At 47.8% G+C, this 25617-nt stretch overlaps 1 protein-coding gene across 1 annotated transcript in view; it reads left to right on the top strand.

Annotated features, from left to right (window-relative positions):
- LRP1B (LDL receptor related protein 1B) overlaps positions 1 to 25617 on the top strand; it is a 1229602-nt gene that overhangs the window by 996837 nt on the left and 207148 nt on the right. Inside the window, exons 56-58 of the mRNA XM_060257450.1 lie at positions 7574 to 7757; positions 12656 to 12741; positions 24480 to 24602. Coding sequence (XP_060113433.1) covers positions 7574 to 7757; positions 12656 to 12741; positions 24480 to 24602 — 393 coding nt within the window. The remainder of the gene's footprint in view (positions 1 to 7573; positions 7758 to 12655; positions 12742 to 24479; positions 24603 to 25617) is intronic.

Below are 25617 nucleotides of genomic sequence, written 5' to 3'. Positions count from 1 at the left end.
TTCAAAATGAAAGTTTCTTATTCCTGAATGTCTTGATTTGCACAGTAACTTATTATTTCACATTTCCTATCTTCAAACATGTTAATGTAGGCTCAGTGTACCAATTTTGAACCTTGTAATCAGTATTCATATGTTTTTCTGAGATATCTAGGGGAAGCATCATCCTTCCCCTATTTTGATGAAGGAAGTAATAGCCTAGGAACATGCATCATTATTATTTTAGTATTGACATTTTCATGGGAACTATGCATTCTATCTTCTACGTGTCTTGACACTTCCACTGTTTCTTCTCATTTGAAAATGGAGGCTAGGACTGTGGGCTCATTTTCCAGCCCAGATGCTGAAGGTAACTTTACTTGTGATGAAACTTAAAAAAAAAAGTTCTGGAACCCCTACTAACAGGTAAATTGTTTTATAGTAAAGCTGTTGGGCAAATGAGAGGTTGCTCGCTGTCCACCTGCCAGTACTTCATTAAAAATTGTGACTTCCTCATTCCATAGAACCACATACTGGTCTTTGAATAGATCTTTATTGTCTGACCTGGTGTTACAACAGGAGTTAGAACAGGACATCCAGAATTATTTTAAATAAAGTAGTCAGTGTCACTTCATTTTCTATTTGCTGGGATGCTTTAAATGGCCTCACACTTGAAAAATAAAAATGGAAATCTAATATTCTTATATTCTTGTCAAAATCAGAGCCCTGGAACAGTTACATAAAACAAGTGGTAGAAAAAATCCCCCCCCCCCCAGTCAGAATAACAAGGCATGCATCAGAATATTGGGTAATAAGCAGGGCCACTTTATTAACACGTTTTAACTGGCAATGGGGTTAACTAAATTTAAAGGACAAGCCAAGGGTCAACCACAACCCTTCCTTGTCCTGTATAGGGTGAGCCACCCTGCTCCTGGCATGAGCCATCCATGATGGCTGACGTCAGGCCAGCCGGGCCTGGGTTGCCCTCCCCTACCCAGGCTTTGCTTACACAGAAGGAGCCCTTTTTGGGGAGGGTACCCTGTGGCCAGCATTCACAGCAGAGAGCCGTAACAGCCCAGCTGTTATGCAAGCTGCCACATACCCCCAAACAGGTATGAACTGTGGGTGCTCACTGGTAATATTTATAGCCCTCAACTCGCTCCTGCCAAGTGGCCGACAATTAACGGCACCGCCCTTCAAAGTACTCCAAACCTCAGACAAGCAGTACAAGGTAGGTGAAAAACACCCCAATCCAGTTAAGGGTGAAAAAATTCCTACCTGGCCTCATAAAACTAGACGACCAGCAGAGCCTGTACTACAGCTGGGCAGGTGGGTGGGCTGAGAGCTCAAATGCAGCTGTGTGGCTTGGGGCGGGGCCTAATATAGCCCCAGTGCTTCGCCCCCTCCAGATCCCCGGATGACTGGGAAGGCACATTAGCCTCCCATCCTTCCAGGGAGGCAAACACGGCCTCTGCCCTTATCTGCCATGGCAGAATGGCCAGGAAGGGGCCTAATTGCCCCTCCCTGTCAGAATAACGAGGCATACATCAGAATATTGGATAACAAACAGGGCCATTTTATTAACACATTTGAACTGGCAATGGGGCTAACTAAACCAACAGGACAAGTCAAGGGTCAACCACGACCCTTCCTTGGCCTGTATAGGGTGAGCCACCCTGCCCCTGGCGTGAGCCATCTGTGATGGCTGATGCAAGGCCAGCGAGGCTTGGGTTGCCCTCCCCTACCCAGGCTTCGCTTGCACAGAAGGAGCCCTTTGAGGGGAGGGTACCCTGTGGCCAGCACTCACAGCAGAGAGCTGTTCAGCCCAGCTGCCAATCCAGCCTGCCACATACCCCCAAACAAGTATGAACCACAGGTGCTCACCAGTAATATTTATAACCTTCAACTCGCTCCTTCCACCGTCAATGCCAAGCCTCAGCTTAGGCACTTGCACCCACTAGGTGGCAAAGAGCCACCTGAAGCCCCATCCAGAGGTCCTCCAAAAAGGCCTTGTTACCCTCAACAGACAGGTGGACCCTGTCAGCTCTATACAGGTATGTGCACCTCTCCTGTATGGCGGGACCCATGCCATCTCCCATAGCCTTTTGTAGGGCCTTGTTGGCCTTGCATCTGGCCTGCTCAATTCCTCCCAGATTAAAAGTGGCCTGCCAGACCCTATAGGGGAGGATAGCAGACTGCAGAATCAAAACTCCTAGCCACCTGTCCTGGATGACAAGTGGCTAGGAGCCACCTGTCCTGGATCCTCCAAAGGGCCTTCCCTTTCATGGGGCCCAAATCATTTCCACCAAAGTGGATAACCAAAATGTGAGGTGGAGGACCCTTCCTCCTCTGAAACAACAGTGGCAGGAGCCCAGACCACCAAAGGCCCCGGCGACCCTGCCACTCGACCACAGTCCATTTACTGAGCCCCAACTGCAACCCAATTGGCATCCACCAGGGTTGATGGGCTGCCCAAAAAACCATGCTGTGCCCATAAATGAGAACCATCTGTCTCTCCTGCTGAGCCACAGCACCTTAAAGAAACAGAATGGAGTATAACAGGCCCAATGGGGCTAAGATATAGCAACTAAAGAAAATCATCCTCCTGATTCGTGGGACGTACAATGGGCACACATAGGAATAGTGGGCCAAAGACTTTCAGTGACCGACCCACTGAATTGCAGGGCCTGGATAGCACATAGCTGCAGCAATGGAAGCAGTGGTAGAAGCAGCATCAGTTCTAAAAGAATGGGTGCCAAACTTGACACCGCCTAGCCTAAGCCTCTCCAATGCCCTTGTGGTAATCATCCAAAACTGATACTTGGTCAGGGGGGAGCCATCAGAATGGCAGAATGGAAGCATTCCCCCAAACTGCAATGTACTGTCTAAGTGCCAAGACTGGGCATAGTTCCTGTTCTGCACAAGGGTCCAAGGTAAGCACTGTACCCCTCTGCCAATAGTCGGTTTTAGATCACCTAACCATCAAGGTGACCTGATCACCAGGGAATTTGAGGTCACTGGCCTGTAACACCCTTCCCGACTGGTCCCTATGCGACTATACCACTAACTTGCTGACTCTAAGAGCCCCCCAAAAGGCTGTCAATGATACAGCATGAAATAATGCAGTTTCGAAACTAGATGTACACCCCTCCAGCCAAACCTGGTGCAGCCCCTTGAGCACTGATGGGAAAATGGGTTGCCTGGCATCAACTTGAGGACCTCGCTCTCACAACTACCCTTCCAACATTTTCTTTATTCTGAAGTCACTAGTGGCTTCAGAAAATCCCTGAGACTTGCTGGTGAAAGCTAAGGCTACCAGCTGGGCCCGGATGGATTTTACTGCCAAACCCTTACCTTTAAGGTAGATTTGGAACTGCATCAAGTGCGGCTTAGAATAGGTCACTGCTCCTATAGCCCTACCTGTTCTCTAAAAGAACAAAACTGAAAAGCTGTGCGGTCATACACCCTCTTGGTGCTAGGAGCCAATACTAATTGTATTGCCCTATTGGTCTATGCCCACCAAGCAACCCATGTCTGGGGGCATCCTCACCAGTCGGAGGTCAGCTCCTGGGGCGAACTGGCAGAACCTCTCCATCTGTTGATGAGACAGAGCATCCGCCACCCCATTCCACACACCCAGAATATGTTTTTCCAAAAACAACAGATTCAAACGAAGGCAATGCAGTGTAAAGGCTCTCACCAGGTTCATCACTGGTTCGAATTTTGACAAGAGGGTATTAAATACTTGAACAACTGCTAGGTTGTCACACAAAAAATGGACGACATGGTTAGCCAGCTCAGCCCCCCATAGCCAGACAGCCACCACTATGGGAAAGAACTATAAGAATGTAAGATTTTGACAGAGACCACTGGCTGACCATTCGTCTGGCCACTCCTCCGTGTACCAATTCTTGTGGAAGTATACCCCAAACCCGGTGAATCCAGCTGCATCTGAAGTGACCTGGAGGTCAGCCTCTATCATGTTTTCCCTCCAAAAAGATATGCCATTAAAGGACTCTAGAAACTGTTCCCATACCTCCAGGTCACTCCACATACCCTGCTCATACCCCTGGTGAGGAAGCTGTAGGAAACCCATGGCATCACATAGATGCCATAAGAAGGCTCTGCCTGGGGCCCCCACTTTGCACACGAAGTTAAAGTGATGCACAATCTACTGCAGCTCCAAAAGGGAAACCTTCTATTTACCTTTAATTGCCACCAATTTAGCCCTTAGCTCCTGAACCTTCTCCGCAGGCAGCTGTGAAGCTGGTTGCTTAGTGTCTAGGTCAATGCAAAGAAATGTTACCACCGAGGTGGGGTCCACAGTCTTCTCATGTGCCAAGGGAATGCCAAGGTCTCTGGCAAGCATAACAAATGCCTCCAGCAGATGAGCACACTTGCCCGACTCCCCTTGGCCCACGAACAGAAAAATCCAGGTAGTGCGCACCATGTTGGCTGAACCAGCCCTAACCCTGAGGGCCCACTCCAAGAAGGTACTGAAATGCTCAGGGTATGACAGGTGGTGAATCAGGCAGAATTCACCTGCTGTCTTCTTGGGCACTACTCCCAAAGGGGATATTTGCAAATTATGTATTGGGGGGGGGGGGCTGTAAAAGGGCCAAGAACTCAGTCCTCAGTACACGCCTTGACAATCTTTTCCTTTACAATATGCTCCATCCCTTGAACTGAACGCTAATTAGATGCAATAACTGGGCCCCTTGGACCCTGAAACAGAATCCGAAACCCAGAAGTAAAACCCTTAAACAAATACAACCTATTTGCCAGATTGGGATAATCTTCAAGAAGCTTCCTAAGTACCCTCAGTCTGATGGAGCTGGGCCCCTTTTCTAGGAGGTTGGGAGGGACCCCTGGCCTTGGGGCTCTTATTGCCTCCTTTTGACTTGGACGTGTTGCAAGTTGAGAAGGTGTGCACCCTGCTGCACAGCAGGCACTCATGCTTTATTTACAGGTCTTCCTAGTGCACACTTCTTGGGATGTATACTCCCAGCACAGCTGTCGGGGTTGAACCAACTGCCTCGCTGAAGAGTGGGGTCCTGAAGAATTTACCTGCTTGCTCACCAGGTGGCCATGGTCTGATCTATCTCCTGCATTGGGTTTGGCTGGGGACATCAACTCCAGCCACAGCTGTTGGTTGATTTGGTCCCAGGAAATGGTAGGATCAAGGGCTACCTGCATATGGAACTCTTTGTCGTACTGCACCATGCAGCACCCATGAAGTCCACATATGCCTTGTAAAAGATGTCACAATAATGGAATAGCAGTGTTGCCCGTAGAGGCTGTGCATGTGCTATAACCCTCACGTAGATCAGGAAGCCCAGCAGCCAATTGGCTCAGGTCCTATCTACCTTCCTGCACTTCAACTTCTCCTTGTTCTTGTTATCTAAGTCTTCCTTATCCTTCTTTTCTAGCTCCCTATAAAGCAGACTGAAGACGTCTACATATTCCCCCCTCAAGATATTTTACTGAGCGGCCACCATCAGATGATCCCCCAAGGGCATGGCAGTCACCAAAGGGGTGGTACTGAAATGGAACTACCCCATAAGGGGTTGGGGCAAACCCCCAAGCCCCCCACTGATGGGCAGGCCACCCCAGAGGTGACTGTATGTGGAGGTGCTGGTGGGCAAGCCACTCCAGTGGTGACTGTATGTGGAGGCCCCAGGGCAAGGATCTTAGGGTTACCTGTGGGGTCAAAGCACACAGGGAGAATGCTTGCGAATCCATAGATGTGGGCAGTTGCATAGGACCCCATTTATAATACTGATCTTGCACTTGGGCAGCAGCCACCCAGGAAGTGCTGGGATGATTGGATGCAGCTCCCAACACGACTTGTCTGAGCATAGGCACAGCTAACCCTGGAGATCCCAATGGACTCTGCGTAGGTGGTTGCCCCCACGGCCAAGCAGTGCTGAGTTGTGGTGTGCAAAACCTACCTTCAATGTCTGTTGGATTTACTGCCGCAGCCACAGGAGTCATGTCCAATGGCCGACCCGACCCGGCTGCCGAACCCTGAGTGCTACTCTCCCCTTTGGGCACTGGCTCCTCATCATCATCCAGAACACAGCCCTGTTCATCGACTCTGTCCTTCCTGTCAGCCATTCCCTGAAGCACAGAAAACCTCTTTTTCAAATGCCAGCATGGAAGTCCTGGTGGCCTTGTGGCCCACTAACTGGGTAGAAGGCCCTGCTCCTACATCCCTTTCCTGCTCTAAGGCCCCCAGCTGCTGAATAATAGCCTGCCTAGTACGGGCCTCTTCATCCTCCCCCATGGCAGGAGTACCAGAATGCCCCCACTTCACTGGCTTCTTAAAGGGCTGTTTTCCCTTGGGAGGGCCCTGACCCTTCTTCAGTCCCATCCCGCTTTGGCAGCTGGCCAGTTAACCCCTATACCCACAGGCTCTAGCTCACCAGGCTACAACCCCCCCCCCCATTCAGGGAAGCCCCATGAAATGGATGGGGGGTGAAGTCAGCAGCCCCAAATGGGGCGTGAAGCTCAAGGTGGAGGGGGGAAGGGCTCTGCACCTCTACAAAGTGTTCCATCGCTCCAGAGGTGGCCACAGCCATGACTGGCCAAATGCAAAAATGCCACCTCTCAAAATGGCTACTGCCCAGCCGCCCTGCCACTGACTTGTCCCTAAGGAGCTTCTTTGGAAGGCCGGCTTCACCCGATGCTGCTCTTGGCCTGGGGGGAAGAAACACAAATTCTTCCTTCCCAGCCGAGAGCTCAAACACAGCTGTGTAGCTCGGGGCAGGGCCTAATGTAGCCCCAGTGCTCCACCCCCTCCAGATCCCCAGATGGCCAGGAAGGCTTGTTAGCCTCCCATCCTTCCAGGGAGGCAAACGTGACCCCCGCCCTTATCTGCTGTGGTGGAATGGCTGGGAAGGGGCCATATTATTTCAACAACTCCTACCTGAGCATAAAAATCTAGCGCTGTTACAATTACAATTACACTACAATTAAAATTAATCTTCTGTTTATTAAACAAAAATTTTAGCAGAAGATGCCACGTTCCTTAAACCTCCTGGTTCTCTAAGTTAAACAGCATCTAGAAAATAGCATATATCAGAAATAATAGAGATATTGCCCACACAGACTCTACCTATATCACAGGATGTCTGTTATGCGGAGAGGAAGGGAAGGAGATTGTAAGCCACTCTGAGTGAAGGATGGGGTATAAATCCAGTCTCTTTCTCCTCTTCTCCATTGCGCATTTGAAAACTCAATAAAACTCTTTATTGAAAATTGTGACTTCCTAATCTACTTTGCAAAGGAAGTGGTATAGTTTTAAAAACATACAGGAGAAGCAGAAAATAGGGTTTTTCACTTATCCTCAAGTACACAACTGTGCAGAACAAAATAAGTTCTAACACTGGTAAGTGTTGCTACTGTGAGTAGCCAAAGAAGGCTCAGTGTGGGACATCCAAGTTGCTATGAGTTCTTTTTAGAGGTTAGGATGCAATGTTACTTTTATGTCTTTGTTTTTACAAGTTTTCTGAAGAAAGCCATAACATGGAGGGTTGGGGGATATTTATGTATAACCCTAAGTGTACTTAATGGCAACTTGGTTTATATTTCCTAGTGTAAATGTTGGCCTGGCTTTCACATGAAGGATGATGGCAAAACATGTGTAGACATTGATGAATGCTTCTCTGGCTTTCCATGCAGTCAGCAGTGCATCAATACATATGGAACCTACAAATGTTTGTGTGTAGATGGTTATGAAGTGGAATCTAATAATCCAAACGGCTGCAAATCTCTTTCAGGTACCACTATTTATTTTTCCACAGAAATATTAAGCCACATCATAAAGCCAATATTAAGAAACAATTAAGCTGGGTTGTGACCAGACCTTTCAAAAGTAATGTCATTTTAGTTAAGATAGTTCAGGACTAAAAGGTTCCCCATCCCTCCAACAAAATAACTGGTGTAATAAAGCCTGTCAGACTGGGACTGAGGAAATGCAGGTTCAGTCTTCATTCCACTATGAAGTTCATTTAGAGTTGCCAGGTGCCCCCACCAGTCCTGTGGGTGTATCTGGGGGACATTCTGGGGGTGGGTGGAGACATCTTGTGACACCATCAATGTGATGACATCACCTGGAAGTAACATCAATGCATCAGGGAGGTCACACAATGGATGCTTTGGGGGCAAACTCTCTGGTTAAATTAGGCATGTGACTTCTCTGTTTAGGGAAAAGGTTTCCCCTGCCAGAAAGCTGGTCTACAGCGGGGAGAAGACCCCCAAACCATGGGATCCCCTGCTGGGACCTGGGGGCTGGCAACCCTTAGTTTATTTGTTGTCCTTGAGCCAGGCATATACTGTCAACCTAAGATCTCCCAAAATGCTTAAAAGGATAAAGTGGGAAATGAAGACATATGTATTGGGGAGGGACGGTGGCTCAGTGGTAGAGCATCTGCTTGGGAAGCAGAAGGTCCCAGGTTCAATCCCTGGCATCTCCAAAAAAGGGTCCAGGCAAATAGGTGTGAAAAACCTCAGCTTGAGACCCTGGAGAGCCGCTGCCAGTCTGAGAAGACAATACTGACTTTGATGGATCGAGGGTCTGATTCAGTATAAGGTAGCTTCATATATATAAATGTATGGCAGCATTAACTTCTTAGAAGAAAGGTAGGGTGATTAATACTTGATTATAGGTAGGTAGCTTATTGCTTGGGAGACATATCTGAAGAACTGTAAAGTGGGCAAATTATAAGCTGCTGTAAACTGCTGTACCACCATGCTGATCACACAGTTGCCATTAAGGGACCCAGTGTTACCATGCTTTAGTAACTGAAACTTTTTTTAAATCACTCTGTTTGTTATTAATAGAATAATAAAAAGCTGCTTTTAAAATATTTTGTAATAGCTTGCAATAAGATAGGATGGCAAAACACATAAAAATATTTTAAAACACTACACCATCATATTATTAAAACAAAAACACAGAAGAGGATAATCAGGGCAGGGCATAAAAGCATTAAATGTGGTGCACCTTAAATCTGAACCAAAATAATGTGAGAACTTGATGTAGTTGCTTTAATATCAAACCAAAACCTAGCTTAAGCATTTCTCATTAGCTGAATTTTCCAGATTGTATTCAAAAGCAATCCTGTGTACAGCACATTACATTAGTCTAATTTAGAAATTAATATAGATGCTGTGCTGACACTATTTTGCTCATTTTGTTCTTCTCAGTATAATTATCTGTTTGACATGGTTTTGGTCATTGGTCCCCCAACTTTTTTTGGTGCTCACAGGTGGACATTTAGGCACAGGGAAGGCATGGAAAAACTGTCTTTACCAGCACATACTGCCACTGAAGCATGGATATTTGTCTTTCAAAAGAGGGCATAGCTAGCTAACCAGATAGAACTGAGAAAGCCCTCAGGGCTATAGTCTACAAATCCAGGAAAAAGATGGAATCTAAAGGCACCTTCCAAGCAGTGAACCTAATTTTTGAGCATATTTTTAACCCATTTGATACTGGACTTTCGTTTTTTAACACTGTATCTCCAGCTATCATCATTCCTTTTTCTCTGGACTGGATTTATTCATTACTTTAGTCTTATATCCCGCCCTCTTCGCAAGCAGACTAAGGGCAGCTGACAGTCAATTCAAAAACGTTTACAATTGCAATTAAAAAAGATAAAATAACAATTTAAAATACATTTTAAGGTGCTGTTCAACTCCGTATAGGTGGGATCTTCTCTCTTCTGGCAGTGATCCTATAATGATCATAGTTCCTCAGCTGTGTAGGGTGGCAGTCCTCTCCCAGATTAAGTGTTGAAGGCCTGTTGAAATAATTCAGTTTTGCAGGCCCTGCGGAATTGAGAAAGATCCCACAGGGCACTTATGGCCTCCAGGAGGGCATTCCACATTTCTGGTGCTGCCACTGAGAAGGCCCTAGCCTAGGGGTGTTGAACTCATTTGTTATGAGGGCCAGAACTGACATAAATGAGACCTTGTTGGGCCAGACCATGTCAAGTTGGGCCGGGCCATGTCGAGTTGGGCCGGGCCATGTCGAGTTGGGCCGGGCCATGTGTACCTATTTAAGATTAGGTAGCAGAGATATAAACTTTGTAAAGGACAAAGACAAACAATTTTTTTAAAAAAACTTAAACCATACTTAAAATGTTAGCACTTGTTGGTCTTAAAGGTGCTTTCTTTGTATTTCTTCCATGGGATCCAGGAAACTGGGCAAAGGAAGCTATGGCTCTTTTCTTCCTTCCCCAGGGGATGGGAGGGGGGAGGAGCCTCAGCCAATAGAAGGAAGAGAGGCTTGGCTCAGTAGCTCTGCTGTGCAATTGAGAGAGCCTGGAAAAACAATCTCCACCTCCCCCACTTCCTCCCTAAGAAGCCTCAGCCAATGGAGAAAATAGAGGTTTTGCTCTGTAGCGCCTGAGCAATCCTTGCAAAGCAAATTGTTATGCAAAAGGAAGCAAGATATAGGGAGAAGGAAGCAGATGACAGGCAGTTGCTCGGGGGCCTGATAGAAGCCCTCTGGGGGCCTGATCTGGCCCCCAGATTGTGTGTTTGACACCCCTGCCCTAGTGCATGTGGAACACAGTTTGGCCTCCCTTGGTGCAGGGATAGAGAGTAAGTTTTGCAAACACAGTGCTCTTTGGGGAACATATGGAGAAAGGCGGTCCTATAGATAGGCAGGCCCTCGACCATATAGGGCTTTAAAGGTCAATACCAACACCTTGAAGCAGACTCAGAACACAATAGGTAGCCAGTGCAGTTCTTTCAGCACTGGTTGAATGTGCTCCCATTGAGGGAGCCCCATTAACAACAGTGCTTCAGTGTTCTGCACTAACTGAAGTTTCTGCATCAGGGTCAAAGGTAACCCAAATAGAGAGCATTACAGTTATCTATTCTTGAGGTGACTGTAGTGTGGATCACTATTGCTAAGTTGTCATGCTCCAGAAAAAGCGCCAGCTGCCATACCCGCCAAAGATGGGAAAAGGCGGATTTGGTAGTGGCTGCTACCTGGGCCTCCATTGCCAAAGAGGACTCCGAGAGCACTCCCAAGCCCTTGAACTTAGGCGTCAGTATTAGTGGCACCCTGTCAAGAGTTGGTAAAGGGCTCTCCCTTCCTGTGCCACCCCAGCTCAGATAGAGAACCTCCGGGATACAGTCAGACTGGCCACCCATCAATAGATAGAGCTGAGTTTTTATTCAGTCTTCATCTACTCTGCTATTGTTCCAAGGCATTGGAACAATAGCAGCAGTAGAGCAGCTACCCTAGTGTTACCACCTGTCCCCTAGCATGAATGTTTTATTTATATTGTATGGAAAATTCCAGGAGCTAGTTATTTGTTCACCCTTCTTAACAGAACCAGACCATATATTTTGAAAGTTCAAACAGACTGAAGGATTATACCATCCCCCATCACTCTGTGATTGAGGTTCCCCTTTCAGAGGAAGTTGACCCAAAAGCTAAGATTACTGACTATAATGATATATTTCTGCATATACTATTTACTGAATTGGTGAAAGAAAACTAAAAACAGAATAGCATTTACAGTGCATCCCTGTGAACATTTTCTTGGGAGTAAGCTCACTGAATAGATCCGCATAGGATTCTGAGGAGACCTGCTCAAGGATTGTTCTTAGGTTGTTTAAAACAAAAAGCAAACACCCCCCCCCCCCAATTATTATTGAAATCAAATGACACAATTATATCTCCACTTCAAAAGATCTGGCCATTTTATGCCTAGACTTGGTAGTGAAAGACAGCAGAAGCTTTCCTTGGTTGAACTCATACAGGCTACTAGAGAAAAAATGGTAGGTCCAGTTGTGAGTCAAATATTTACTAATTCCCATTCATGAGGATCTTTGCAAGTCAACCTAAGAATACATAAATTACTTATTTGGAAGTTTTTTCGCTCAGCATATACGTAACTGCAAATTTCTTTTTAAAATATTATCAGGACTTCATATACATGTTCAGTAACTGGAAGTTTACTCCACAGATATAGGAGACATTTTATAGATTTATTAATAAATGTTTTTTTCACAACTACTTAGCTCACTAGTTCTCTAAAATAGTAGTGTTCATTAACTTGAACTGCTTAACAAAATTGGATATTCTACCTTTTCTAATGTCAAACATTACTTATTACCTGTTTGTTCCTTAAAAGCCAAGCTGAATAACTATGTTTAAATTCATCTTGAAACTCAAATTACTGAATTGGTGAAAGAAAACTAAAAACAGAATAACATTTACATTGCATCTCTGTGAATACATTCCATGTATTACAAAGGCTAAATTAAAGTACATTGAAATAGATGTATAACATCAAGACCTAGCACCAAATGAATTTAGATTGTTTAATTATAAAATGAATAATTTATACAATGTATGATTTATAATGTGTATTGTTTTAACTGTTTTTTAATGATTTTTATGCTGTGAGCCGCCTCCTTCGGCTCAGGATACAAATCAAATCAAATAAATAAATGCTAATTGAATCTCTTGTTCGGTTTATGGTGCATCATTGATCTTTCTTGAAATAGACTTATAATGTTCCTTTCATCTACAACAATGTTCACAGCATGTAGCATTTTATTTTCAACCGCGTGTCGTTCTGGACTTTCTATTCTCAAATTCCATATATCAAAAGCATGAGTAGTATTTTTTCTTTTCTTTTCCTATATTTAGATGAAGAACCATTCTTAATTCTAGCTGATCATCATGAAATAAGAAAAATCAGCACTGATGGATCCAACTATACTTCATTGAAACAGGTATAATTTAGATTACAATAAAATTAAATCTTTATGATGTTGTGAGCCACCCTGAGTCCGCTTGCGGAGAGGGCGGGATATAAGTCACTGAGCCACTTGGTGGGAAGGGCGGGATATAAATCATTAAATAAATAAATAAGTTGAACGTAATAAATAAATAAATTTATACATACTACCACTAAAAATGCACCAGGGCCTACTTCTGATACAGTAGGCATTGGGATCCTTTTGGATGGAAGTACAGAGAAGAAATTTAATAATTCAAACCATCCTCTGTTGGCATAATGTATTTCACTGCATATATTCTGGTATATGACCCATGTTCCTCCTGAGCCCATGTTCTTAAAGTGGTCTCTAGAACCCCGTCAGAGTGACTACTTATCTTCCACAGCCACGCCAAAACCACTCTTAATTTACTGTCTTAAGGTTTTACCAGAAGCTAAAAAAAATGTCTGAAGTATTCTTATGCACTTCCTCAGACCCAGTAGCTTTAAAAAGAAAAGAAAAAAACACCAGTCAAAGTGATGATCCACAAGCCAACATTAAGGGCAGATAAAGATAGGTTGGCCCCACTCCCCAAATCTTTAAGAATGTCCTAAGAAGATTGGAAATCTTAACGATTTGGGGAGTGGAGGGTAGGGTTTGAGGAGAGAAGGGATCTCAGATGTTCCATAGACTTCACATTCCAAAAAGGGATGCTCGAATCCTGAATGATTTTTCACATTCTGAACAACTTTATCTGCAACAATATAAATAATTATTCTCAGTTTTAAAAACTCAGTCTCAAATACAGAACTGGGCACAGTGCCACAATGAACTCAACACATGCTCTCCAGCATGTAGCTTCTCCTGCTGTTCCAGTACACAACTGTAAACCTTTGTCCCCTGCTTTAATAAATTTCAAACTCAGCTATATGACGCAGCTTGATTAACACTCAGGGAGCAAAATCTGACTCTCAAATTTCTGTTTTCCCAAGAACTCTGAGGAAGCAAAGCAAGGATTTTTCCTGTGTGCTAAAATGTACTATTTTTACCAAAAGCCCCAAAGAAAATCCTTAACTGATAGTTTAAAATGTCTCTGTGCTTAATTCTGAAAGCTGGCTACATGGTATTCTTTAATGTATATGAACAGCTTTTCTGTATCTAAATTTGGTGTAGTGGTTGCCAGTTTGGTGTAGTGGTTAAGTGTGTGGACTCTTATCTGGGAGAACCAGGTTTGATTCCCCACTCCTCCACTTGCACCTGCTGGGATGGCCTTGGGTCAGCCATAGCTCTGGTAGAGGTTGTCCTTGAAAGGGCAGCTGCTGTGAGAGCCCTCTCCAGCCCCACCCACCTCACAGGGTGTCTGTTGTGTGGGAGGAAGGTAAAGGAGATTGTGAGCCGCTGAGACTCTGTGGAGTGGAGGGCGGGATATAAATCCAATATCTTCATCTACCTCACAGGGTGTCTGTTGTGGGGGAGGAAGGTAAAGGAGATTGTGAGCCGCTCTGAGACTCTTTGGAGTGGAGGGTGGGATATAAATCCAATGTCTTCATCTACCTCACAGGGTGTCTGTTGTGGGGAGGAAGGTAAAGGAGATTGGCAGCTGCTCTGAGACTCTTTGGAGTGGAGGGCGGGGTATAAATCCAATATCTTCTAAATTCCCACTTCAATATGTAAAGCTTAAATCAGTCATCTCCCAGATCCTTATGATGATGATACAAAGCACTTCCTTTGAAATTTATTTCATGTTTTCAGTTCATTCTGGTGCAGCGCAGCCCATGAGGATATCTCCCTTACCACTGGATAGTCACTGTGCTGTAGTAGTGTCAGACCAGGGACTATGCCATGAAGCTCACTAGGTGATAGGGTTGCCAAGTCCAATTCAAGAAATATCTGGGGACTTTGGGGGTGGAGCCAGGAGACTTTGGGGGTGGAGCCAGGAGACATTGGGGCGGAGCCAGGAGCAAGGGTGTGACAAGCATAATTGAACTCCAAGGGAGTTCTGGCCATCACATTTAAAGGGACAGCACACCTTTTAAAATGCCTTCCTTCCATAGAAAAAAATGAAGGATAGGGGCACCCTCTTTGGGGGCTCATAGAATTGGACCCCCTGGTCCAATCCTTTTGAGACTTGGGAGGTATTTTGGGGAGAGGCACTAGATGCTATACTGAAAATTTGGCACCTCTAACTCAAAAAACAGCCACCCCAGAGCCCCCGATACCCACAGATCAATTCCCCATCATTCCCTATGGGAATCTTTTGTGGAGGTGCATAATGGCTGTGGGGGTGGGGCTTCCCCCACTGGTCAGCTGGCTGGGGGAGGGGGGAAGCTTGTAAAATTGAGGGATCCCCCGCTGGGACCTGGGGATTGGGAAGCCTACTAGGTGACTGTCTCAGTCATTCTTTCTCAAACTAACTTGCTTCACAGGAATGTTCTTTAGCTATCTACTGCCTTTCCATTTAAAGGTCTTCAAGGTGGTGCACAAAATTTAAACCAATAATTCATTTGAAATAAATATAAAATGAATTTTAAAAAAGAAACAGAAAATAATGCAACACAGGAAGAAACCATAAAGCAAGCCAACCAACCACAGGAGTCATCTCTATTAATCCAATTCAGAATTTGCCCCCCCAGTCGGAATGAAGAAGCAGACACAAGTGTTGGGTTTAAAACCGGGCCGCTTTATTGAACATTAACTAACAGCAACTAGCAGGGGGGTGAAAACCTGACCAGACAAGCCCTGGGGTCAACCCCGGACCCCGCCTTGTCCAAAGGGCGAGCCACCCTGCCCCCAGCACAAGCCCGCCAAATTCGGGTTGTAGCTGAGCGGCCAGGCCTCGAGCCACCACCATCCGGGCCGGCATCAATCCCCATGGAAAGATCCGCCCAGGTGAGGCTCCCTGTGGTCTGCAATCCCCGCACTGAGCCGTTTAGCCCATCTACGGTTCATACAGACCACCGCACCGACGGTGCTAGGCCATAGGTGCTCCCCTGGAAAACCCTGTGGCCAACCTCCTCTAGCCTGCGACCAAACAAATACCATTAACAATTCCTAACCTACAAGGCAGTACAAGGTAGGCGAAAAACATCCCCACATGAGCCAATTGTGTGGAAGCGAAAAAATTCCTACCTGGCCCCGAAATACGGCGACCGGCAAATGCCTGTACTGTCAAAGGGAGGGTGGGTGGGCAGAGAGCCAAAACAAACTGCGTGGAAGAGGGCGGGAGCCGGGGCTTATAAAGCCCCGACTTCCCGCCCTAGCAAACACCCGTATGTCGGGTGATGCTGCTCCTCCCTCCTTCCGGGAGGGGCAAAGACGGCCCCCAGCCTATAGTCCTGCAAGCAGGCTCGGCTGGGTAGGGGCCGGACCTTGCCCCCCCAGTCGGAATGAAGAAGCAGACACAAGTGTTGGGTTTAAAACCGGGCCGCTTTATTGAACATTAACTAACAGCAACTAGCAGGGGGGTGAAAACCTGACCAGACAAGCCCTGGGGTCAACCCCGGACCCCGCCTTGTCCAAAGGGCGAGCCACCCTGCCCCCAGCACAAGCCCGCCAAATTCGGGTTGTAGCTGAGCGGCCAGGCCTCGAGCCACCACCATCCGGGCCGGCATCAATCCCCATGGAAAGATCCGCCCAGGTGAGGCTCCCTGTGGTCTGCAATCCCCGCACTGAGCCGTTTAGCCCATCTACGGTTCATACAGACCACCGCACCGACGGTGCTAGGCCATAGGTGCTCCCCTGGAAAACCCTGTGGCCAACCTCCTCTAGCCACCGCCAATGCCAAGCCTCTGCTTTGGCATTAGCGCCCCACTGGTTGGCCCAGAGCCAACCGAACCCCCTGCCTAATCTCGTTTAAAAAGGCCCGGTTCCCCAAGTCAGATAGGTGAACGCCATCCGGCCGATACAGGTCAGCTTGCTCGACCCGTATGGCCGGATGCGGGAGAAAGATTCCCAATCCCTCCTCCATAGCTTTCTGAATGGCCCGATTGGCCTTACGTCTGGCACGTTCAACCCCGCCGGGCGAAATAGCATGCCTCCACACTCTACGCGGCAAAATTGCCGACCAAACCAAGATAACCCAAGGCCACCTCCGCCGAATTTCCCGGAGGTCGGCCAAGGCCTGCTGGGAGAGAGCTTTCCCGCGCAGCAGCCCCAAGTCGTTCCCACCCAAGTGGACGACCAGAATGTGTGGAGGTGGTGCCTTCCATTCCCTGAACAGCAGGGGCATGATCCCGGGCCAGCGGAGCCCTCGACGACCCAGCCAATCCACAGTGACCCGCTCACTGAGGCCAAGCTGGGTGCCCACTGAAGACCGTCTGGCGAAATGGGCCGCCCAGAAAACCATGCTGTGCCCGCAGATGAGAACGCGACGTCTCTCACCCCGAGCACCAGCACCTGAAAAGACAAACAACTGTTAACATATAATAACAACCATACGACCCACCAGGCCCCAACCTGAACCTAGGTGACCAAGGGGCGAACATACGATTTGTAAGCTGCAGACCGCCATCTGCCTATATGCCGAATGGCAGAGGGGGTGTAGCCCATAGACGCGGCTGTGGAGGCCGCCCCAATCCTAAAGGAATGCGTCCCAAATTTGACGCCCTGCAATCCCAACCTAGCCAGGGCCCTGCTTGTGACCTTCCAAAATTGATATTTGGTGAGAGGGGAGCCGTCAGCGTGCCGTAGAAAGGGGCCCCCAGCAGTTCCCCTAACGTGCATGTACCTCCGAACCGCCCTGACCGGACATAAGTCCTGGATGGAGCACGTACCAATCGTGATGACGGTACCCCTCTGCCTTTGGTCAGTCTTAGACCTACGAATTGTCAGGGCGAGCTGGCTATTGGTGATTTTGACATCCCCGGACTGGAGCGCCCTCCCAGACATATCCGCCCTGGACTGAACTACAAGCTCACTTACCCGCAAGGCCCCAAAGAAGGCCAACAGTGAGGCAGCGTGAAACAATGCAGCCTCAAAGGGTGAGGAACAAACACAGGGCCAACCCCCAAACAACCCACGGAGGACAGACGGGGATATGGGTTGCCTGTCATCAACTCGCTGGGCCCGTTCCCGGGCCCAGCCCTCGAGCATTTTCCTGACCCTAAAATCGCCCGTATATTCCGGAAAACCACGGGCCTTACTAACAAAGGCCAACGCTGCTAGTTGGCCCCGGATGGATTTCAACCCCAGGCCCCTTTCCTTTTGGTGCACACAGAATTGCATAATGTGCTCCACGGGAAAGGGCCAACAGTCCGGCAATGCAGCCGCTCTTCTGAAATCCCGAAATTGAGTAAATGCTCTGTCGTACGCCCTCCTGGTACTAGGGGCTAGCGCCAACTGAATGGCCCTACCGGCTTCCTTTTCCCAAGACGCCAAAGTTCCGGTGGCATTTTCGCCGGCCAAGGATCTGCTTCTGGGGCCAGTTCTCGAAAGCGCTCCATCTGCTGGCGAGACAGAGCATCCGCCACCCCATTGCGTACACCCGGCACGTGCCTTGCCAGGAATAAAATATTCAACTGGAGGCAACGCAGGGTAAAAGACCTAACCAAATTCATAACCAACACAGATTTGGAAGTCAAAGAATTAATAACGTGGACAACCGCTAAGTTGTCGCACCAGAAGAGGACCGAATGGTTGGCTAGCTGCTCCCCCCAGAGCCAAACGGCCACCAGGATGGGAAAGAATTCCAAAAAAGTCAGATCCCTACAGAGGCCGCTGTCCAACCATTCCGCGGGCCATTGCTCCGCGCACCAATGTCCTCGGAAAAACACGCCAAAACCGTTGGCACCGGAGGCATCTGAAGAAATCTGAAGCTCAGCTTCAACCTTCAGTTCCTCCCTCCAAAAGGAAACACCATTAAAAGAATCCAAGAACTCTTCCCATACCTCCAAATCTGCTCGCATTCCAGCAGTAACGCGGGCCCTATGATGGGGGAGGCGCAACCGGCCCATAGCATCACAAAGGCGCCTCAAAAAGGCCCTACCTGGGGCCACCACTTTGCAAGCAAAGTTAAGGTGGCCTACCACCTGCTGCAGTTCCAGCAAGGACACTTTCCGCTGACCCTTCAAAGCGGCCAACCGGTCCTTCAGGTCGGCGACTTTGCCCTCCGGCAAACGTGACGTTTGCTGCAGAGTATCAAGCTCAATGCCTAAAAACGTGAGGACCGTACTAGGCCCCTCAGTCTTCTCGTGTGCCAATGGCACTCCGAGTTCGAGGGCTAATTCCTGAAAGGCATTCAGCAACCTAGCGCATTGCTCAGAACCCGCTGGACCGACAAAAAGGAAGTCATCCAGGTAATGAGCCGTAGCGCTGACCCCCGTCTTGTACCTGAGCGCCCATTCCAAGAAGGAACTAAAGCGCTCAAAAGCCGCGCAGGAAATCGAGCAACCCATCGGCAATGCTCGGTCCATATAAAATTTTTCCTCAAAGGAAAAACCCAGAAGCTCAAAGTCCCCGGGGTGAACAGGCAAGAGGCGAAAAGCGGACTTAATGTCACACTTCGCCATCTCAGCCCCAATCCCGCAAACCCGCACAACTTTGACCACCTGGTCAAAGGAGGTATAACGAACTGAGCATAGCTCCTCGGGGATGGCATCGTTTACCGACGCTCCCCTCGGGTAAGACAAATGGTGAATGATACGATATTCACCCGCAGCCTTCTTGGGGACCACCCCCAGGGGGGATACCCTCAAAGTGGGAACCGGAGGAACGTCAAAAGGTCCAAGGACCCTTCCTTCCCTACATTCCTTATCAATTTTTTCCCTAACCACGTGCTCAAGCCCAACAACGGAACGTAGATTCGGCGCCAAAAAGGGGGTCCTAGGCCCCTGATAGGGGATCCGGAACCCAAAGCTAAACCCGTCCTGCAAGTATCGGGCATCAGCCTTGCACGGGTATAAGAGTAACCACTTATTGAGTGCCGTCAGGCGGATGGGGCTGGGCCCCTTTTCCAGGGGGGTGCTGACTACCCCCGCCGCTCCCAGGGCGCTTACTGCCTGGCTTATACTTGGATCTGCTGCAGGCCGAAAGTGCGTGCGCCCCGCTGCAGAGCGGGCACTCATGTCGAAATTTACAGGGCTTCCTGGGGCACACACCCTTAGATACGAACTCCCAGCAGAGCAGCCGGGTTTGAACCGGCTGGCCCGCGGTGACGCGGGCCCCTGTAGAAGACTGTTGGTGTTGTTGCAACCTCTGAACTAAATGGCCACTGTCTGACCTATCGCCGGCATTAGGTTTTGCCGGGGCCATCAGCTGCAGCCACAGCTGTTGGTTTATCTGGTCCCACGGCATTCCCGGGTTGACTGCGGCCCGCATGCGGAAAGCCTCGTCATATTGCAGCCAAGCTGCACCGGCGAAGTCCGTATACGCCCGATAGACAATGTCGATATACTGAAAGAGGGCCGCCGCCCGAGCCGGCTGCGCCCTTGCAATGACTCCGGCATATATCAAAAATCCGGGCAACCAATTTGCCCATGACCTATCGACTTTTCTCCGCTTCAGCTTCTCCTTATCCTTGTCGTCGAGCTCATCCTTACTTTTCTTTTCGAGCTCTCTGAATAGGAGGCTGAACACGTCAACGTATTCACCACGGAGAATTTTTTCCCGTGTGGAAGCCGTCAGGTGGTCACCCAGGGGCAAAGAGGTGTCCCCATAAGGGAGAGCATGAAAAGGGATATTTGCATATGGGTTGGGGGGGTAAAACCACCCACTACCCTGAGCTACCGGCCAGGCCCCCTGGATCTGAGCAAACTGCTGACCACCCCACGGCAAAATACCAGGGGTGGCAGGAGGGGTGGAAACAGCTGGCGGTGCGAAAACGCCCGCCTGCTGACCAACCGGAGCAAATACCGCACTGGGCAGGGAGCTTGGTGTGTGAAAACCCCAAGCCCATGGCTGAACCGCACCCGCCTGCTCGTTAACTTCTGTCCGCCCCATACCCCAGACTACCCCACCCGGCGGTACCGGGGGAGGAAGTTGAATGGGGCCCCACGGCCACCCTTGGTTTGGCTGAAAAGGGGGCTTACCACCAACACTAGGAAAGACACCAGCGCCACCAGGGTTCTGCGGTCCACTGCTGCCCGATGCGCCGTCACTCGGTGCCGTACCCGATGGGCCTTCCCCAGGATCCTCCTCCTGGTCCGGTTCCAGTGGCGCTTCTGGTTCAGCTGGCTCACCCTGCAAAGCAGAAAGACGGGCGAGCACCTCCGCCTCAAAAGTCAGCCGTGCCGAGCGGCCGGTGGCACGCCTGCGACCCTCCCAAATGGGAGCGCCCCTAGCAACTCTTTCTTGTTCTAGGGCCTCCAGCTGACCAATAATGGCCAATCGCACACGCTCACTTTGCCCAGGCTCTTCCACTGGGGGCCCCTGCTGACCCCGCCCCCGGGGTGGGCGGGCGGGCTGCTTGCCCTTAGATTTGCCCTGCCCCTTTTTAGGTGCCATGCTACTTCCCAATAGAATGGCCAAAACCTGGCTAACTGCCCACTGCCGCAAAGTTCCCTGCTACACCCCTACCCAAACCTTGGCACAGTGGTATAGTAGATAAAGCAAAGCAGGCGTCACCCAGGCACTGCCAGATAAGCTGGGAGCCAAGCAACGTCACCCCAGCAGCTGGGTAGGCACCGGCCAACCAGGCCCAGATAGTAGGGAGAGGGTGGGGAGCAGGGAATACCTAGCCTAACTTTCCTTGCCAGAACACCCAGCGTGTACTGGTCCTAGGTAATAACAACCCACACTCCACTTAACCACCCCACGAAGAAAGGCTATTGCCCAATGACGAGCCAAGAGCCTGCAGAAGCCGACCCCAATAACAGCCCACAGCGAGCCTCCACTCAAACAGCGGGGGAAAGAAGAGGGTCAAAGCCTCGTCACCCAAGGGCCTATGGCCTTAAATCAGCCGCTATGCTCAGGGGCTGGCGGCTCCCGAAGCACCATGACGCCAAGCACTGAACAGCTGAGCCTTGCTAGCGCTGCTTGCCGGACGCACGCGCCGACGGTCCCTTCCCCGCCGCGCCAAACAGCTGATCCCAGCAAGCGCCGATCAACTGAGCCTGCAAGCGCTGCTTGGCCAGACGCACGCGCCCACGGCCCCTTCCCCGCTGCGCTAAACAGCTGATCGAACAAATGCTATTCTGCCCGCCGCGTGCGCTCCTCACAGCCGCTGTGGCTGGGGAAGAAAGAGGTCGCTGCGCTCGCCCCCCAGCTCAGGCCGACCAGCTCGCCAACCCCCCAAGCCTCAACTACTTAGCCACGCCGCACCGACGCGCTGGCCGCCTTCGCTCCACCGCACAAGGAGGTAAGGACTGCCGCTCCACCCCAGAGAACCGGCCTTGTCCCTCGGCAGCCCGACGCGCTGCGCACGAGGCTCTCAATCCAGAGAGCCAAAACAAACTGCGTGGAAGAGGGCGGGAGCCGGGGCTTATAAAGCCCCGACTTCCCGCCCTAGCAAACACCCGTATGTCGGGTGATGCTGCTCCTCCCTCCTTCCGGGAGGGGCAAAGACGGCCCCCAGCCTATAGTCCTGCAAGCAGGCTCGGCTGGGTAGGGGCCGGACCTTTCTGGTGTCCGTTTCACTTTCTGTGAGAGAGAATTCCAGAATGTTAGGACACCAACTAAAAAAAACCCCCTCTCATAGGTCCTGGCCAATCTGATTTCAGTTAAGGCTAATTCCTCCAGAACAGCACCATGTTGGGATCACAGAATCTGAATAACTAGGAAGCCTCAAGGTTTGAGGAATAGCCCCAAAATCCAGTCAACCCCAATCAACCGGGCTGGGGGAGCTAAACTTGAAACAAAAACCATGTTATTTGTGCTTTCTGCTCTAAGCCTCTTAATGCTACCAGTAACCTGAATGGAAGGGGAATGGAAGAAGAAGATGATATTGGATTTATATCCCACCCTATACTTTGAATCTCAGTGTCTCAGAGCTGTCACAATCTCCTTTACCTCCCCCACACACAACAGACATCCTGTGAGGTAGGTGGGGCTGAGAGAGCTCTTTCTGCAGCTGCCCTGGAGGTGAAAGCATTTCCTAATCACTATTTTCAGTAGGTTAGTGGTGATGGCAAGAGACTTAAAGCAGAAATCCAGCAAGCATCCTTCTCTAAATCTCTCTCCCCAGGCCCAGCTGTTTGGAGGTCTGAGTAGAAGGCATGTTGGTGAGGGAGAAAGGTGTAAGAGCCAGCAGGAGTATAGGATTGCACTGACAAGTTTCTTTCAGGTTCCTACTTGTTATCTTCTGACTGAAATAACTGAATTAGTAGACTGTTCAGATGCAGAATACCATTGTTGTTGTTAACCCTTCAGTTGTGTTCAACTCTTGGTGATTCTATGGGCCGGTGATGTTGATGGGCTTGGCACAAATTTGGATGGTCATTGTTTGATCATTGGCCATTGAGTAGCCTTCCACTACACAAGCAATTTTTGTTTTGTTTTTTCTTGGTGTCATGTCCTGAATAGTAGACAGTAAAATTCTCAGATTGGAAACAGCCATTGTCTGTCCAGTGTAACTCACTGATGCCAAGGAGGTCGATTTTCAACCTTACCATTTCTTGTTTGACAATATCCAGTTTGCCCTGACTCAATCCTCTGACATTCCATGTTGTTATTCAATGTGTCTCTGTGCAGCACAGACTCTTGCTTTGGCTGTATCAGCAGTTGGGATTTCGGCTGGATTTGTCCCAGACATGTCATTAATACCATGACTACTTGCTAGAGGTCTTTGCTCTTCCCCAGTGGCTTGTTGGGTACTTTTTGGCCTGGGAGTCCTGCTACTGGGAACTATGTCTGATACTTTTGAGATTCTTTCCATAAAATTTTCTTGGTGGATTTTTCCACAGTAGGTCACCAAGTCTTTCTCCAACTCTCCCCATTTATCTGGGCTTGGGACCAACATGCACACAGGTGTACATGGCTAGGTTAGAATACCATAACCTATGAGTGAATCAAAATAATTATACTAAACTAAAAACAATATTAGGCAAAGGCCTAATATTCTACTTTGATATGACAGTCTTGCTGTGATGATGCAAGAAGCATTCCATCATATGTTAGATTACTATCATCATATGTTAGATTACTAGATTAATCCAATATTAGATTACTATATTAGATTTCTAGATTGAGATATTCTTTCCTAAGTCATTTGTTACACATGTTTCATGAATGTCTAAATTAGCTATATATTTTTCTAAATAAGTTTTTATAGCAAAAACATTTGTGTAACTACCAATCAAGTCCAGTAAAATATTTTTCATAATTTATTTGGGGTTAAATTAATTGTAATGTAACAATTCATTTATGTGTAATTAAAAAAAACAACAGGCGAATGTGATTCCAAATAACAGCTGGACAAAGTCAGTATTGTATGGCATATCTAAAGTGAAAAGAACATGATTTTCTTTTTGTTTTGATTGTTAACGCCACACAATCTAGCACAGGGGTGGCCAACGGTAGCTCTCTAGATGTTTTTTGCCTACAACTCCCATCAGCCCCAGCCATTGGCCATGCTGGCTGGGGCTGATGGGAGTTGTAGGCAAAAAACATCTGGAGAGCTACCGTTGGCCACCCCTGATCTAGCAGCTTCATTTTAATGCAATATTATATTTAAATATATAAATCAGATTTGAAAATGTGCAAGAGGTAGTATATTCTACTTTTTCCCTTTAATTAATACTTGAGTAGTGTCTTATGCAAATTGTCATGTTTTGTTGTATTAAATTGTTTCTTAAAAAGAAGTTAATTGTTTTTCTTTATAGGGTCTGAACAATGTGATTGCAGTAGACTTTGATTACAGAGAAGAATTCATCTATTGGATAGATTCCAGCAGACCTAATGGCAGTAGAATAAATAGAATGAACTTGAATGGAAGTGACGTCAAGGTGATTGAGAAGTAATCATTGAATTAATTAGCAATATTATTTAGATTGTAGCATTATACAACAAACAGTTTGCAGATATACATAGTATAAATCAGTCAGATGCAAATTATAAAATGCAAAATAAGGTAGGAGAAGCAGAACAATGCTAGATATGAGCTCTTAAATTCAATGTGGGATCGGACAATCCTGTAAAATAAAAAATTCAAAAAAATTCAATCTGACTTGCACTGGTGCAGATCTTCACTAATTAGGCTACTACTTAGAGAAAGTTTGTTGGTCACATGATACATAGCTTATGTTTTGCTAGGTTGATTAGAGAATGGATGTGGTGGAACGAGCAGTATATATGAATTGGTTAATGTGGAACAGAAATCACATTTTATATCCTTCACATTTATTATGTACTTCACTTAACAACAGACTCTTGATTATTATACATCTTCCAGAAAGTTAAAAGGTTATAGGTGTGGGATCTGGAACAAAGCTCTAACACAAAGCTTCCTTCATTAACGTCTTTGAAGAGATCTGTTCTGTATGTCTATTTGCATTTCAATTATGGAATTCTGTCCCATATATATGAATGTCAGTAGTTTGTTTGCCTGAAACTCTATGGGTGCATCAGAGCTGATTAGTCTGTAGTGAATTCTAGTAAGATCAGAAGGACCACGCATTGGGAAATTTCTGAATTTCTGTTGGTCTGTGATAAGCACCCATAAAGATTACTGCATGAAGTGTTATAATACAGTCTGTTTTGGAGAAACATTGGTAACTTTATCACAGACCACATTTTTTTTAAAGGTTAATTTCCTTCGTAGTCTATGAACTTTAGTGCACCTGTGCTAATACCAAACTCTACAAGCTCAGCAGGATTTCATGTCCTTCTCCCATGCCATGGGCAGGAACTCCTTCCATTCATGCTCACAGGGGTGAGGTGTGGACATCCCACCAGTTCTCTTCTGACCACTGTGCTGATCAGTCAATCCTGCTCCAGCTGATGACTTTGAGAACTTACCTT

This window comes from Heteronotia binoei, chromosome 16, assembly GCF_032191835.1.
Source record: "Heteronotia binoei isolate CCM8104 ecotype False Entrance Well chromosome 16, APGP_CSIRO_Hbin_v1, whole genome shotgun sequence".
NCBI classification, from domain to species: Eukaryota; Metazoa; Chordata; class Lepidosauria; order Squamata; family Gekkonidae; genus Heteronotia; species Heteronotia binoei.
This window is presented reverse-complemented; position numbering and strand designations above follow the sequence as displayed.